Genomic DNA, 17,327 nt, shown 5'->3' on the forward strand with positions numbered 1-17,327 from the left:
TTCCATTTTTTTTAATCTTATAATTTACCAAAGCATTTTTTAATATAGGCTATATTGTGGAATAAGTTTCGATATAACACAAATGAGTCCAGCTTACTAATATTTCTTCATTTATTGGTGTTGGGAACAGGAAACGATCACAGCAACATTAGTAACAGCGTTGTAGTGATAAACAGTACTGTTGGGATTGTCAGATCTGCGACAGAAAAAGACCAAACAGAGCTGTGCCGTGTGGATACAGTCTGTCGAAACTTTGCATGGCCACTGAGCATTTCTCTCACCACATGAAACATTGCTATAAAGAGCACAAACTGACATTAAGATGATCATACAGCCAATAATTAAAAGCCTCGTTTACTGTAATCCACTTACATACAAAGATTCACTGTATCCAATATTAAAATTCATACCATGGTATAAAAAGGACACAAATAATCTGACTTACAATGAGCAGAAAGACTTATTAATCATGAATACTCTTAAATAAAATTTCAGCTTGACAAATCAACAGTTTTGAATAACGAAATAAAAGAAAATTAATGCTCAAATCAGTATGTTACTGACAGCAGTAGATGTCATTGATGGAAATTAGCCAGTGGCAAAATGGAAATTACAGTACAGCATGGATCATGCTTGCTTGGCACTTGTACTGTCATTGGCTATGTCCCTGTGAAGAGCAGAACACTGATCAATCACCAAAGAACACAAAAGGGCTGGCACAGAAAATGAACTTTGGCTTTATGTGTTATCTTGTAGCGCACAGCTCTCGTATTAGAACTTTTATTGAGACATCATACATTTGTAAAGATCTTAAGATACCTCATATTTTTCAGTGTGACCAGCACAGAAAGAGAGAGAAAGTACACATGTGGTTTAAGGACACCGATCACTTCCTCTACAGCTAATGTGGGTTTCCAAGCTAGCCAAGCCTTCCAGAGACCAACTTACATACAGGGTGCGTACACATTCTGGTTACCCTGCAGATCACGGCAAATCCTAGTCTTCTGTACATTAAAGAATGACTCCAGCCCTTACTGATGGAGCTACGTTTGGCAATGACAAAGATATCTTCTAAAGTGCTACCCAGAATATCAGAAGCAAGCCGTTTTAAAACTGTGACGTACAATGTAATAATGCTTACACTCATGCTTTGGATGGAGCAGAATAGAAAAATAAACGAGAAGTATATGTAAACCATGCGAATGCCTTAAATTAAATCAGCATTCCTACAAATAAAGGTGAGGGTTTTTTTAAATTAAAACGGTCAGATGAGTATAATCTGTGCAAAGGAACAACAATACAGAGCCACTGCGTTCGGCTGGAGTGGTAAAAATCCTATAAACGTGGCTCCAGTTCCACTGTTAAGCAATAGGTGGCGTCACATACTAATAGAAAAGATCACAATCATGGCTCGACTTCAGTCTACAGATTTTATAGTGATCCAAGGAAGACAGCGGTCACTATGTGGGTACCCTCAAGCTGTTTGCTACATGAAAGCAATCGTTTCTTTGAATCCTGAGATGTTCTGTTGTGTTAAGGTTAGGTTGTTCTGTTCACCTATTAATAGACCAGCTTTAAGTCAACAGTGTATCTTTTTAAAACCATTTTAGTGCACATACATCTCACATAAAAAGTGTCCTGTTTATCGATCAATATGTTCGGACAGCTCCACTTGTTCGTTAACTTTAAACCTGGGATGTCACAGGAAGACACTTGAGGACGTTTCCTCTCAGTCCATAACACACAGGCAGTTTTACGCTTGACGGTGAAGCCGAACGGCATCCCGAAGTCACGAGACCGAGAACTTTTTAAGAAAGCTTCACGCTTTGGCAGTCCATAAAGTAGGAGCTTTCTCCAGTGCAAGGTGACTACTGTATAAAAACGTCCTGTGGAAGCTTTCCTACCTCTCCTTTGCTCTCCTGCACTGCGTCGCCTCCACCCGAGGAAGCTAAGAATGGGATGGAGAGGGATAGGGAGGTGGTGAGGAAGAGGTACGAAAGAAGAAAAAAGAACACATTGAAAAAGTGCACTAGTGTTATGTTCCCAGACGCAGGCAAGACACGCTTTTCCCTTCTTGGTCAAGTTCTCTATCTTCATCTTCACTGTCTGGTGGCTCGCCCATCTTAAAAGACATTGTCCTGCATCCGGGGGAGCGAGTGGTCAGGTTGGCTTCCTGTGTGCGGGGAGCCGAAGACGGATGTTTGCCTTCTGGATCTGTCCTGGAGGAATCCTGTGTGGCGGAAGTGTACTCTTCGTCCACGGGACTTTCGATGTCAGACTCCCCTTCCTCCTCTAAGGTCAGTTCGAACTGAAATTTCTCCCCCGCTGAGGCAATGCCTCCACCCATCGCTCCCATCCCGACCACTCCGCCCTTGTCCTCAGGGGTGGAGGTGGGACTGTGGGGGATCATGCTTTGGTACCACTCACGGTTGTCCTCCAGCGTGTCGAGAATCTCCTGGGCATCAGGATGAACCAGATCCGCCCAGGTCTCCCATAGCGGGTGCACGATGTAGTCAATAAAGCCCACCTGATGGACAGAGAATGGAGAAGTTAATATGAGTTTGTATTGTCATTCTACAACAGTGGATTTAAACACTAATAATTGTGTACAAGTGTTACTTATGTGAGCCTCTTAATATAGTTAAAATAAATAGTATGTCTGTGCATATATATGTTTTAAAAATTCTCACATAATGATAAATTATTATTATTGTTGTTGTATTTTATATAATAATAATATAATTACTGTATTTTTATAATACAAATTTTACATTATTATATAATATCAATATCTATCATTTTTATCCAATTTTATCTGTATATGATTATTAATTATTAGAAATGATTAGAAATAGAAATTATTTATATATATATATATATATATATATATATATATATATATACACACACATACATACAGTTTTGTAAAATGTGTTATCACTATATAATATTACTCTATTTGTGTATGCTGTATATATGAGTACATGCATATATTTTTTTAATATGGTGCTCCAGAGTGGCAGTCTGAAATCAGAGTTATTTTAGTATTAATTATATACTATTATATGTATTATTATTTAGAATTATATTTTTGTTTTAGTTTTAGGAATTTTCTTATGCTTTTGTCATTTTTATTAGTTTTATTTGTTAACATTTGCTTGAATATATTGTTATTTCAGTTTTAATTTTAAATTATATATATTTAATTATATATCATTTTAATAGCTTTAGTACTTCAACTTAAATTGATTTAGTGAGTTGCAAACTTTTCTAATTGATGTTTAGGTTTTTTACGTTTAACTTTTTTAATCTAATATTTCTATTTTATTTCAGCTTTTAGTTTTTGTTCATTTATAACACTCATTTATTATATTATATTATATTATATTATAAAACTATATTCTAGATGATGGAATGAGGCCCAAAGTCCTCAAGGTCAGTTTGTGGCATATAATTTAGCATTTTCCCTCACTCACCTGTGATTTCTCAATGGAAGCATTGTGTTTGTCACACATGGGGCTGATCTCCATACCCTTATCTCTCTCTCGGTCCCCCTGAGTAAAAAACTCCACCATGATGCGATCTGTCCACTGACGGTACAGCTCCAGGGGCTTTGTTGGGTTGCTCAGGTCAGCACAATGCACCATGTTCTGAAGAACCTACGCATTTGATTAACCACACATTTTTAACTATAAACCTTTTACTTATGAAGAAAAAATGAATTTCTAACAATATAAACATGGCTTTGCTCCACAGAAGCTCAAAGAATACCTGAATACGATCAGAGTAGTTGTCTAACAGCAGCACGCCCAGATTCGTCACTTTCTTGGTCTCTACCATGGTCTTGAGATCCGCTAACAGGTTCATATGCTTTGACATATCAGTGGCTAGGACCTGTAAAGAGGCAAATACACGGTAAATAAATAAAACCACGTGTTGGTTGTAGTTCTCTGTCTTGGAGCTCTTCATCATTGCCTCACAGATTCGTCATTGCCTCCATTTCCTCACCATGTCAATGACCATTTTGCGCAGCGACTGCCTCTGTTTCTTGGTCAGGTTCTGGAAAATGTCACAGTTTTCTTCCTGCAGCAGTTTGAAGCCAACAGCCAGGTGGTGGTTCTCCAGAACAGAGGAATCGTTGTACATGAGAGCCAACTCTGAGTCTGGAGAAAAGTATTACGTTCTTAGTCAACAACACAGTGTGCGACCACAATGACAAGCTGCTGCTGCTCCGCCGTGGCCACTCACTTGTGTTAACGAGGAACTGGTTGGACACTCCAGGGTGGTCCACGTCATGTATTGCACTGGCAAACATTGCGGCCAAGATCTCAAGGTCGGTGAATACAGCCTAGCAAAACAGAATTCCAAATATGAAACATCTTGCTTCAGAGACTAATGAACAGATGATGAAAAGGGAGTTGACTGAGACAAACCTCCAGGGCAGGGGTGGACAGCAGGACATTGGTGGACTGGACCACGTCAGCTGCGTGGATGCTATTATGGTACGCTACATCTGAGTGGTAGTTCTCCTCCAATGCCATCATGTAGGTAATGAATGTGTCTACAGGGATTTTGAAGGATTTCAACAAGTCCCTTTCCTGTGGAATAGAGGTTCAAGACATTTGTTATTGTAATGCTTTGACCCGAAACTACATGAGAATTTGTTTTTTATTCCACGATTTATACCTGGAAGATTGTGTACATCGCTACCGTTAGGGGTCGGTTGCCAGAATACTCAGATATTTTGAAAAAATCCACACCCCATTTGTCAAAGTCCTCTAACTCCTGCAAAAGGGAGTTGGATGCAGTTTAAAACAGCATTGGACTTTGTTATAATTACTGCAGATAAGGTCCTTGTTCACCATGGTGATTTTAGTTTGCTGATAGGGTGTTTTACTGGCCATGAGAGCTCACCTTGGCCAGCAGATCTTCCTGGTCAGTGCTGATGCCAAAGCGTGGGATGCTGGAAGCTGCGACACTGGAGCTATGTGTGGGTTTCTTCACTCCACTGATCTGAGACATGGGCCACTTTTTCTTCTCCTTCTCCTTGGATGGGGGGGACATAATCTCCATATCATGTTGCTTCTCTGCAACACAAGTTAATTTTTATAGCTACATGCAATGACAGACATCTCATTAAATACACATTGAAAACCTGGCGGGAAAAAAAAGCAGTTTAAACTTGGAAATAAATGGAAAGTTTTAGGAGTCAAAACAAACAAACGTTATTATGTAAATTTGTAACAGTGACGATGTTAAGTCAAAATGTCCTGCCAGTTTGAGCAAAATAAAGCTGAAATGAAATAAAATACAAATACACAATTATACGGGAAACTTTAAAAGTCTAAAAAATTAGATAAAGTCAACAAAGTCAACAACAAATGAAGAAAAAATAAATAAATAAAAATATTACATTAAATATAAAAATAAAAAACACAAATGACAAAAGCCCATAAAATCACTAAAAATTATACTAAATTTGAAACAACTGAAAATATAAAAATGCAAGCTGATTCAAAATATTAATAAATACCATAATAATATAAAGAATACTAAAATAACACTAATAATTTAGATTGATGAATTATATTTTGTGTTGTTCTAATAATATCATTTGAAATTAAAACACTTGTATTAAATTAGAGAAAGTACAATATAGTTGGTATTACCTAAGAAGGTGCTGGAGATGAACTCTGAAACCTGGTTTCCTGACTTGCTAGTCTCTGACAGCTGGGTTAGTTCTCGATTCAGCATCCTTTTGAACTGCAGAACAGGACACAAGAACAAAACACATTCGCTTTGTGATTCAACATCTCCAATCCACAGTATCTCATTTTAATAAATCCATACAATTTGTTAGAGCCTTTCCATAAAACGCCTGAATCAAAACATTTTTATTCTACAAATGTGTGCTGCAAACCATCACATGACATACTCATATCTGAATATAACTGCATTAAAGAGTGGCAGCAGGCCTTCATTCAGCTGCCACCAAGATGAGGGGCTGGACCAAGAAGGAGGAGTGCCTTTCATCTGTGTAGTGCTATTATGTAATCATACACAAGGTTTCAGACTGAAACACTTCCAACTGAGACAGCAAAATGTACAGTAGTACTGTAGTAGTACTGTACACCCTAACACACCCAAACTGACATCCTCACAGCAACACGCTGCACCATCTGTGATTTATAGAGTGTCAACAAGAGCATCCCTCTCAACTTCAGATAAAAACAATGCAAAGGCTTCTCCCAAGAGAAGAATCACAACACGAGCCTTACCTGAACATACATCCATGACACAGAGAGCAAGTAACTGACGTCTGGCATCTCAGCACCAAATGAAGCTGTAACAAAACAGAAGCTCCGTCCAGCCGGTGCACATGCTACAGACACGTTCCAGATCGCCCAAACTGGATGCTTCAACAGCACTCTAGCGGTCCAAACCGAATGTGGCGGCACTGCAGAGCTCAGCCCAGCACCGGGAGCTCCAGCTGCCATGGGCTGCACCTGTGGCAGGCTGAGAGCGTGTGCCGCTGGCTGGAGCGGGTCTGCATCGCTGCTGCATGCTCTGCTCTCCTACTCTGCCTGATTCATGTGTAAACAGAGAGATCAGGCTCCTCCCAGCAGCCCCCTCTCTTTCTCTCTCCCGGCAGGTAGCTCCCCACTCGCTGCCGCATGCTGGCCAATCGGCCGGGTTTTGTCACAGAGGCTGGGTCAGGGGGAGGCGTGAGATTGGCTCGCGGCTCCAGGGCACATGCAGGGGCTGGATGGGGTGGATACAGTGGGCTGGGGCTGCACCATGTGCACTTGGTTTGAAGATGAAAGCTTCAAGAGCCGCTTCATGCTTTGTACGCATGTGTGTGGATGTGTTTTCCATTGTAATGAGCGAGGGAAATAAATAGATGCTCACTCTGACAGAGAAGAGCAGGGAAAACAAGCAGTTTTATATATTCTGAATGTTTTATATCACACTAATGCGTCATATGTGAGAAATTTTGATCCACATCAAATTTGTTTAGTTTTTGATTTTGATTTGTATGTTAAAAAACATTGTTCTAGTATCATGTTTTTGTATTAAACAGCAGGACTGTTTTCAACATTGTTAACAATAAGAAATGTTTCTTGAGCACCAAATCAAATTATTCATTAGAATGATTTCTGATCATAATAGTGACACTGACGACTGGCTGCTGAAAATTCAGCTTTGCTGTCACAGGAATGAATTCCTTTAAATATATAAATTTCTTTAAATATATAAATAAAATGTTACTTTAAATTGTAATAATATCTCACGATTTTACCTTTAAGTACTGTATTTTTAAACAAATAAGTGCAGCCTTGGTTGGCATAAGATACTTCTTTCAAAAACATTAGGAACTCTGACAGCATACGCTTGCAAGGTAGTGCTTTTCAATTATCCTTGCATCCGTTATTTATCATAACTAACTAATCAGGACAAAATGTACACAGAATATTTGATTATTTTACATTAATGACAACTTAAAAAATAATTTATATTTGACAAAATTTGCATAAATCTTTTTCTTGCCCCTGGTGTCACCTTGCTCCTTTTATGATTTTCAATGTGCTTTAAAAACTAAATTAGCAAATGTTTCCATTTATTTTCATTTATTAATATACTGGATGATCCACCATCATCGGTATACTAAAGTCGTCTCTAAATATGTAGCTATTTAGATTGTTTCAAGAATTGTTTCATCTTCAAGTACCTCGGTGTAAACATCTCCGAGAACCTGACTTGGACTACACACATCCAAACACAGGTTAAGAAAGCCAGGCAAAGACTGTACCATCTGCGACAGCTGAGGAAATTCAGGGTCTCACCAGCAATCCTGAAAACTTTCTATTCAGGGACCATAGAAAGTGTACTGACTCAGTGCATCTCAGTGTGGTATGGAAACAGCTCCAATCAGGACTGCAAAGCACTACAGAGAGTTGTGCGCTTAGCTGAGCGCATCTCAGGGTCTGCTCTCCCCTCTCTGCAGGACATCTACCTCAAACGCTGCAAAAATAGAGCTGTCAAAATCATCAAGGACTCAAATCACCCTGGTAACCGTCTATTCACTTTGCTTCCATCTGGAAAGCGCTTCCGTAGCCTGATGGCAAAAACTGAGAGACTTAGGAGGAGCTTCTTCCCCCAGGCCATCAGGCTCCTAAACTCTAACTCTGTGTCATAACATCACTTGACTCCATGTAAATATCACCATATCAATAAGCTATTCATAATTTTTCTCTACCTCATATTGCTGCTATTATATTCCCTGTACAACTTTTTTGCACATTATTTTGCACATTCCTCTTAGTACTATTTAAGTCAACAACATACTGACCTGCACATTTATGTTTATATTTTTTATCTATCTTTTTATTTTATTTTATTTTATTCTACTTTTCTTCTCTTAATATTTGTATACTTTATAATTGCATTGTCCTTGGAGCGGACCTGACCTACATTTCACTGCTGGTTATACTCTGTATAATTGTGTATGTGACAAATAAAACTCTTGAATCTTGAATCTTATCCAAACTTGTATGAAAATATGGCCCAGCAAATTTGACGACAAAAAAATTAATGTCTACAAAATGCAGTACTTTTATTTTAACCTAAATGTAAGGTTTTTGCATGCTCAGTTTTCTTATTTTTCACCTCAACCAGTGCAGGGTGATTCCTGACCGTGCAGCAGATAACATTAGTGATGCTAGCAAGAATGAAAACACTCAAACATGTGTTCATATGTGCGTGTGTGTGTGAGAGCATGTATCTGCGGTGCACGTGGTCGCTGCGTGGGTGGGCTAATCACACGTCACACAGGCTGTGAAATCCCCAGCAGGAATGAGTCTGGAGATAGACGGGGTGGGGGAAGCAGATTCATCCATGACTCCACTCTCTCATTCATTTTTTTCAGCACATGATGCAGACGGGGGATGGGAGCGATTCAGAACATGCATGAATCCCATTCCCATCTAAAATAGACATCTGACGCATGTGTAATTCATACGGAGGCATGTTGAGTATTTGGGTGCTGTTATCAGCAAGTGTTGATGTATTGTGTTAGATGGTTATTAGCACTTAGGGCAAGTCCCTGGGTGACAGTTGGGATATTCGAGGCCTGTCAGTAATGAATCACCTTTTATTTTGGAAGATCTACCTTGTTAGATGCCATCTCACTGACTGAGTGACGTGTCTTGAGAGTCTCGAGCTGTTCGAGACACCAGTCCAGCTCATCCAGAGTCTCCACTGCCAACTTCTGAAACGGCTCCTCTGCCAAATACAGCATAGCATTGTTATATTCATGACAACAGAAATGTGTTCATCATCATATGTATTAAAAATAAACTTTGGATTGTTATCCATTTCTACAAGAGTTGGTTGTCTAACCAGGAAGGCTTGTCTTGCACATGGATGGTGGGTTGTTTCCAGTGGACCTCCTGTGGAGATTTGTGTCAGTGGAGATCAAGCATGACTTTAAAAGCATTTGAATAGACATTACACTGTTTATTGGGCCTTACTTGCTCGGGACACGGTCTTGCTGATGGGTCAAAACAGCAAAGTTGCTCCGCACAGTCCTCAAGCTGGCAAGGACCTATAAGAAGAACAATAATGTAGGTCCGTGCCAAGAACACATCCTTAGTCCTTTCTTTCTTTTTGAAGCAACTCCAACTCTCTTACAGCTTAATATTTCAGTATTGCAAAAAATCCTGTATTGTGTTTTTGATTGTATTATTGTCTAACAAAATATTGAAATCCTTAAAAAAAATAAGAACGTCTTCTTACCCTGTTATTTTATAGAATTTTTATTGTTTTATATAATTAAATATATAATATTTAGTAAACAATTTATAATATTGTATTATTTTACATTAATTATATTTTTTCTTTTATAATAAAATGTATTTATATGAAAAACTTAAATGTTATTAACAAATAAGATATATTTAATTTTTAAAATATATATAATTTTATAAATTATTTTAAACCTACATTTCACACAATCATGTCTTACAGTAAACTTAAACGGCAAGAAACTATTTGAAATTCTTAACATATGCCATTTTGCTTCTCAAATACATTCATGTTATTTTTTCAATGTTTAGGTATTATTACTTGAAAACAAGATAAAACACAGCTTAATAAAACGATTTTTGAGAGAATAAATGTTACATAGAGAGGTGACCTAGAAAACGAAAGATATGCGTAAAGCGTGAAATTCTGCAGCTCTTTTGGAGTTTCAAAAGGACATGAAGGGTATCTGATTTCCAAAGCCATGCAGATTTATCATCTGTCAGCATCCATATCGACAAACGCGGTATTGGATTCCTAGCCTGTTTTGTAAACCGAGTACAGTGGTGACGCAAATCCCATGTAAAGCAAGCTGCATAAGAGCGGAAGGGCTGTTCCCGCCAATGCCAAAGGCAGCACACTCCACTTACACAAAAAAATACACTTCTAAATATTAGGAGATTAATCTCTCTTTAAAATATAGCGAGAGCAAAGTCAAATTACCATGTTCCTCAACAGAGAAACCACATGATGCAAAGTCCATAAATGCCCATTAATGTCAGATCAACTGCGCAAGCTTTCATTTTCAAGGCCCACTTTAATACTAACCTGTGCAAATGGTGTAACTATCATGTCTTCTCCATGTCTGTAAGAGAAAAACACATTAACAAATCACAAATCAAACACAAAAATTGCATATTGGAAAAGACAGCTCTTTAATCTCCCACTAATAAAAGGAGGCACATAAAATTACTTAAGGATCAGTGAAAAAGAATGACTAAGAGTTTAAGTGTGGAGACTTAAGGATGTGGTTGGCTTCAGGTTACAGCACATCATTATTCAAAAGAGCAAGCGGTCGGTAATACGCTTTTGATTAACATGCAGTTTGGATGGAAATAAAGAAATACAGCTCAGCATAAGGAAGGTACCTCAGATTCTCCAATGGGATATTAGATATCCTACATTAAAAGCTTATGGAAACACATAATAAGAACACAGATGGGCTTGGATAGGGTGTGTCATGCATGCATGTGTATTTTAGGAGCAGCGGGAGAGAAGCTGAACTAGGGAACACACTGGAAATTGCGTCTTTATTCTTATATTCCAAAGCCTCTCTGGTGGCATGCGTAACGCGTATGGTGGTGAAAAGTAAACAGGGGAAGCTCTGAGATTAGACTGGTCTAGGGGAGAGAACCAGCCTGGATTCTGTAATGGGGGACAGCCCTTTTAAGAGCAGGTCAATATTCTTCTATATCTTCTCACCGATTTAGCCAGTTGACTTCCCAGTGCTTCAAACTCTCTTCCCTTTGAAAAGACAAGCAAGAGTTGGTGACCTGCGATTAAGCACACTAGTTCACATCAACCCAACAAACAGCAGTTGTAGGTGGTTGTGTTCACCCTGTTGATGTTTATCGGGGTGGTGTAAACCAGCCTTAAGGTGTTTCAATTTGAGCGACTAGCTTTGACGCAGGCTGGAAAAATAAACTGCAAACAAAAAAAACAAGAATGTGGTGCCCCTTTTTCCGACTTGAAATCCCGGCAAACCAGAGCTGACATGCAAGCGTGCTCAGATGGAAAGAACAGCTGGAAGTGGTAATAATAAGGAGTTTTTAACCAGCGCATTGGATTTTCCAAAATGACTGAGCAATATGATTTGATGTAATACACTATTAAAAAAGTGTGTCTTGGGAGAACCGTGTTTCAGACATAATCAACCAGCTGGAGTAAGCCACATCTGTTACGAGGCAAACTCTTACAGTCCTAATTAACAGAACTCTTCCAGCCACAAAACACTGTAGCTGAAGCTTGTAACACGTGAAGCTTGCAGTGACTCAAACAACATGCACATGAAAACTATTTTTTTTTTTTTGCCTCAATGTTTAGCAAGGCTGCATTGGTTTGATTAAAAACACAATAAAAACTATTATAATGTGAAATATTATTACAATATAAACAGTTTTACATCTTAATAATGCTTCAAATGTAATTTATTCCTGTGATGCAAAGCTGAATTTTCAGCAGCCATTACTCCAGTCTTTTAGTGTCATGTGATCCTTCAGAAATCATTCTAATATACTGACTTGATGCTCAAGAAATATTTCTTATCATTAATAATGTTGAAAACAGTTGTGCTGCTTAATATTTTTGTGGAAACGGTAATACAATTTTTTCAAAATACTTTGATGAAGTTCAAAAGAACACCATTTATTTAAAATTTTATCATTTTTATTTGATTAACATTATAAATGGCTTTACTGGTACTTTTTATCAATGCAATACATCCATGATGAATAAAAGCATATTACAACAACCAAACTTTTGAGAGGTGGTGTAAATGATAAATTTATATATATTATATATACACAAGTTATTTTAGAAAGTGAAATTTGTTTAAAGAATTAAAAGCCATCATAAATGCATTTAGTATGTAGAGTCCTGACATTTCCTGAGCTATATTCGGGGATAAATGAGACGAGTGATACTCACAGCTCACTGGCCGTGGATGAGTTTCGGGACATGGCCTTGGGTGAAAGGTCAAAGTCAGAATCGGAGCGATACAGGAAGGACTCCCGCCGCTGACTATGAGGGAAATTGGCCTGAAGCACAAGGCCGGAGCCTGGACTGGCCTGGGACTCCAGAGGACTGCGGCCCACCGACAGCCCATTCTCAACATCAAAACTGAGGAAAGAAAAACAGAAAGAAAGGGTTCACACAATTCACCTAGGAGACTTTATTATGGATGATTTGCTGCATTAGGATTTTTTTTTTACACCCCTGTGAGATAAACTGTCTCTATAAGCTCAGTACACACCCTGTGTCAATGACAATGACCTGACCTGAACTAGTGCAGAAGGTCACTGAGACCTTGATAAAAATGGTTACACACAAATGCGCAGTGAGATACTCTCTTCCTGTGTCACTAGCCTTGCGGGTTAATATGACACAGCTAGACATATAGTAGGCTACATAACAGTCTCTGTGATCTCCATCACTCCAAACTCAGGATACATTTCAGTGCTTCACTATACCAAGTCAGCAGCTCTGACACTACATCACTCAAGAAAAAAAAGACACATTTACATACAGTGGGGTCCAAAAGGCTGAGACCATTAGGGAACAAAACTATTTTTTTTTTAAATACAGTTTTTTTTTTACATTACATTATAATATACACTAACCTAAAGGATTATTAGGAACACCTGTTCAATTTCTCATTAATGCAATTATCTAATCAACCAATCACATGGCAGTTGCTTCAATGCATTTAGGGGTGTGGTCCTGGTCAAGACAATCTCCTGAACTCCAAACTGAATGTCAGAATGGGAAAGAAAGGGGATTTAAGCAATTTTGAGCGTGGCATGGTTGTTGGTGCCAGACGGGCCGGTCTGAGTATATCACAATCTGCTCAGTTACTGGGATTTTCACGCACAACCATTTCTAGGGTTTACAAAGAATGGTGTGAAAAGGGAAAAACATCCAGTATGCGGCAGTCCTGTGGGCGAAAATGCCTTGTTGATGCTAGAGGTCAGAGGAGAATGGGCCGACTGATTCAAGCTGATAGAAGAGCAACTTTGACTGAAATAACCACTCGTTACAACCGAGGTATGCAGCAAAGCATTTGTGAAGCCACAACACGCACAACCTTGAGGCGGATGGGCTACAACAGCAGAAGACCCCACCGGGTACCACTCATCTCCACTACAAATAGGAAAAAGAGGCTACAATTTGCACGAGCTCACCAAAATTGGACGGTTGAAGACTGGAAAAATGTTGCCTGGTCTGATGAGTCTCGATTTCTGTTGAGACATTCAGATGGTAGAGTCAGAATTTGGCATAAACAGAATGAGAACATGGATCCATCATGCCTTGTTACCACTGTGCAGGCTGGTGGTGGTGGTGTAATGGTGTGGGGGATGTTTTCTTGGCACACTTTAGGCCCCTTAGTGCCAATTGGGCATCGTTTAAATGCCACGGCCTACCTGAGCATTGTTTCTGACCATGTCCATCCCTTTATGACCACCATGTACCCATCCTCTGATGGCTACTTCCAGCAGGATAATGCACCATGTCACAAAGCTCGAATCATTTCAAATTGGTTTCTTGAACATGACAATAAGTTCACTGTACTAAAATGGCCCCCACAGTCACCAGATCTCAACCCAATAGAGCATCTTTGGGATGTGGTGGAACGGGAGCTTCGTGCCCTGGATGTACATCCCACAAATCTCCATCAACTGCAAGATGCTATCCTATCAATATGGGCCAACATTTCTAAAGAATGCTTTCAGCACCTTGTTGAATCAATGCCACGTAGAATTAAGGCAGTTCTGAAGGCGAAAGGGGGTCAAACACAGTATTAGTATGGTGTTCCTAATAATCCTTTAGGTGAGTGTATCAACATAAGTTGCGTGCACTCAAACTGCATGAACTCAAGTTTGTATAAAATCCAACGACCATTTTATCCAACAGGAGTACACCAGTCTAAAAATTCTGGATGATACTGATAAGCTAAAAATATATTAATGTTATAACTGATAACCAATAAATAGCCAGTATTTAAAAAACTACACTACTTTGTTTAAAACACACACACACACACCACAACACAAAAATGTATGAAGTCAAAAATAATTTGAAAAACAAAAAAGGAAGTTTCACTTAATGTGACATGCACTCTTAAAAAGCGCTCTTGAAGAAGTGTTCAATTGTTGCTTTAATATATCACTATCCCTTTAAATTAATGCTCAATGATGATATAAATCCTAAAAACATCTGACCATTTGTGTTAAAAGTCATACGACAATGTCATAAATATAATTAAGTATAATGACCAAGCAGAATATTTATTATTTTCAGTTATTTAACATCATAAGAAATATTTATAAAAATATATTTTAAATATATTTTATTTTTTAAAATAAAACAAAAAACATTCTATTTTTAAATTCCATGTGTTTAATCCAATATTTTGGATAAATGCAAATTCTCTCATCATTTACTCACTCTTATATCATTACAAACCTGTATGAACAATTCTGTGGTACATAAAAGACAGAAAATATTTTGAAGAATGTTGGTAATATTGGTAGTATTTAATTATTATTTTTTTTACATACAATGGAAGTCAATGGTAAACAAAACTGTTTGGTTACCAGCATTCTCCAAATATCTTCTTTTGTGTTCCACAGAACAAAGGGTGAGTAAATAATAACAGAATTTTACACTTTAGGTGGAGTATCCCTTTAAATGCCATGGTATACAGCAACACTGGCAGAACAGCATTCGACCTCATTCCACACACACAGATCTAGTAAGTCTGTCATTGTGAATGAAAGTGAATGAGAGAAATGCATTTGAGATTTCTTCCTCCTCTAAGCTAGCCCGAGTGCGGTCAATCTGTCCATCTCAGTGACAGATTCAGGTTTTGTGGAGTGGGTAAGACCTCCTGAGACACAGAGGCAGCAAAGCTCTGAATGAGTCGTGTTCTTCAAGGTCAATGTGATGCAGGAATGCGAAGCTAAAAATAGCCTCCGCTCATTGACGTGGAAGCATGTGAGAGGCCTAAAAATAACCTCCTCAGGTAAAGTCAATTCCCAATCAAACTGGCACAGAATTGAAACACACCATATATGGTGATTTCATGAATCAATGGTCCTGCCTCTGATGTACCGTCTGTTTGATAATGATCCACTGCTAATGTATTCATCTACAATGTGTTATTAGGTTAATGTGAAGGAGTGGAACAACACTGCAAGTCAATAGCCTATTTTTTTTCTATATTTGGGAGATCAGGAAATGCATTGCATTAATGAATAACAATGAAATGATAAAGGAAACAACACTATTTATAGCCTCTGTTTTCCAGTTCAACATGAAATACTGCCGTTTATTCTGCTCAAGTTCAATCATGTGTTCCAATGTACTATATATTCAGCTTTTTTTTTTAAACGTGTATTATGTATTATGCTTTATTAACCTTTTTATCTGCTTGATAAGTCACATTTGAACATATTAAATATTTATAAAAGGTGCTTTGAACATAACATTTGTCCATCTATATATTATAAATATAGGCAACATATTTAATAAATTATAATTTAATATAATTCATATATAGTAATATAATAGTATATACTAATAATAATAATAATTATTAAAAATAATTACTATATGTTTACCATTTAGTGTCTGTTAAAATATAATATGAATTACAATTATAAATGTATAAATTTGCCAAATTTCATGTATAAATATATACCCCCACACACATATGTATATATAGTACCTGTTATTTTTAATAATATTAATAATAGGCAATATATTTATTAGAATGATAATTTAATATAATTCATATATAGTAATATAATAGTATATTATAATAACAATAATTATTATTTAAACAATAAATACGATATATTTAGTATTTATTAATGCTTATTAAAATATAATATGAATTACAATTATAATAAAAGTACAAATTTGCCAAATTTCATATACAGAAATATAACAATAATAAATCAATTTTAAAATGTAATAATAATATTAATTATTAATAATAACATTTATTTTTTCACAAAAGAAAATTCTGAACTTCTACCTCCGATCTAGAACACATGCAAACCACCCTGCAAAATACATGTAAGTTTGAAAGATATAGTGCTCATCCAGCTAAAATAAGTACAATCGCCATCTCTATCGCATGTCCTCATTCACATCTTTCACAGATGTTGCATGAGGAGAAGACGGATGTCTCTAACATGGTCTTATATAATCAACCCAGTGCACCCTATTCATGTGACCGCATACAGGAGCGAGAGACATATAGACAGAGACAGAGAGAGAGAGAGAGCAGCATTCTTCTGAATGGACAAAACACACATACACAATAGCGCATCTCTTTAAGCCACACTACTGTATGTTCTGGCGTGAGGGGACAACGTATCCATCTCTAAAAATACCTGTGCTTGGGGCAGAGGCTGTCGCTTCCACTTGGTTTCTGCTTCTGTCCCTCATCTCTAATGCTGTGTTCTCCTATGGGTCCCTGTGCACACTCAGAGAGAGGTGCTTCTGCAGAGCTGCTGCTATAAATAGCCTGTCTCTGTGCGAGGGATCCGAGCAGAAGCGTTATATTTAGATCTGCAGGTAGCCTCAGATTCTTCCCCCCATTCATGAATATTTATGGAGATTTCTGCTGCGCTATTTTTAGCCCACGCATCTATCCACCCACACATTTCCATGTTGCCATTTTAAGACATCCTCCGTCAAAAGGGAATGTGGGAATTTCATCACTTAGTGAAGCTGTGTTT

The 17,327-nt window shown here is 37.8% G+C and overlaps 1 protein-coding gene across 4 annotated transcripts in view; it reads right to left on the reverse strand.

The window, feature by feature from the left end:
* Positions 1 to 95: 95 nt before the first annotated feature.
* The window catches only part of LOC306845897 (3',5'-cyclic-AMP phosphodiesterase 4C-like), a 43,105-nt gene continuing 25,873 nt past the window's right edge, over positions 96 to 17,327 (reverse strand). For all 4 annotated transcript variants that reach the window (XM_079378902.1, XM_079378904.1, XM_079378903.1 and 1 more), the window contains 14 exons: positions 12,508 to 12,699; positions 10,630 to 10,666; positions 9,531 to 9,604; positions 9,400 to 9,449; positions 9,170 to 9,282; positions 5,670 to 5,763; positions 4,915 to 5,087; positions 4,687 to 4,785; positions 4,434 to 4,598; positions 4,249 to 4,348; positions 4,009 to 4,163; positions 3,772 to 3,894; positions 3,477 to 3,659; positions 96 to 2,527 (listed from right to left, as the gene is read on the reverse strand). In XM_079378902.1, coding sequence (XP_079235028.1) covers positions 2,036 to 2,527; positions 3,477 to 3,659; positions 3,772 to 3,894; positions 4,009 to 4,163; positions 4,249 to 4,348; positions 4,434 to 4,598; positions 4,687 to 4,785; positions 4,915 to 5,087; positions 5,670 to 5,763; positions 9,170 to 9,282; positions 9,400 to 9,449; positions 9,531 to 9,604; positions 10,630 to 10,666; positions 12,508 to 12,699 — 2,050 coding nt within the window. In that variant the 3' untranslated portion in view covers positions 96 to 2,035. The remainder of the gene's footprint in view (positions 2,528 to 3,476; positions 3,660 to 3,771; positions 3,895 to 4,008; positions 4,164 to 4,248; positions 4,349 to 4,433; positions 4,599 to 4,686; positions 4,786 to 4,914; positions 5,088 to 5,669; positions 5,764 to 9,169; positions 9,283 to 9,399; positions 9,450 to 9,530; positions 9,605 to 10,629; positions 10,667 to 12,507; positions 12,700 to 17,327) is intronic.

This window comes from Barbus barbus (assembly GCF_936440315.1).
Source record: "Barbus barbus genome assembly, chromosome: 26".
NCBI lineage: Eukaryota > Metazoa > Chordata > Actinopteri > Cypriniformes > Cyprinidae > Barbus > Barbus barbus.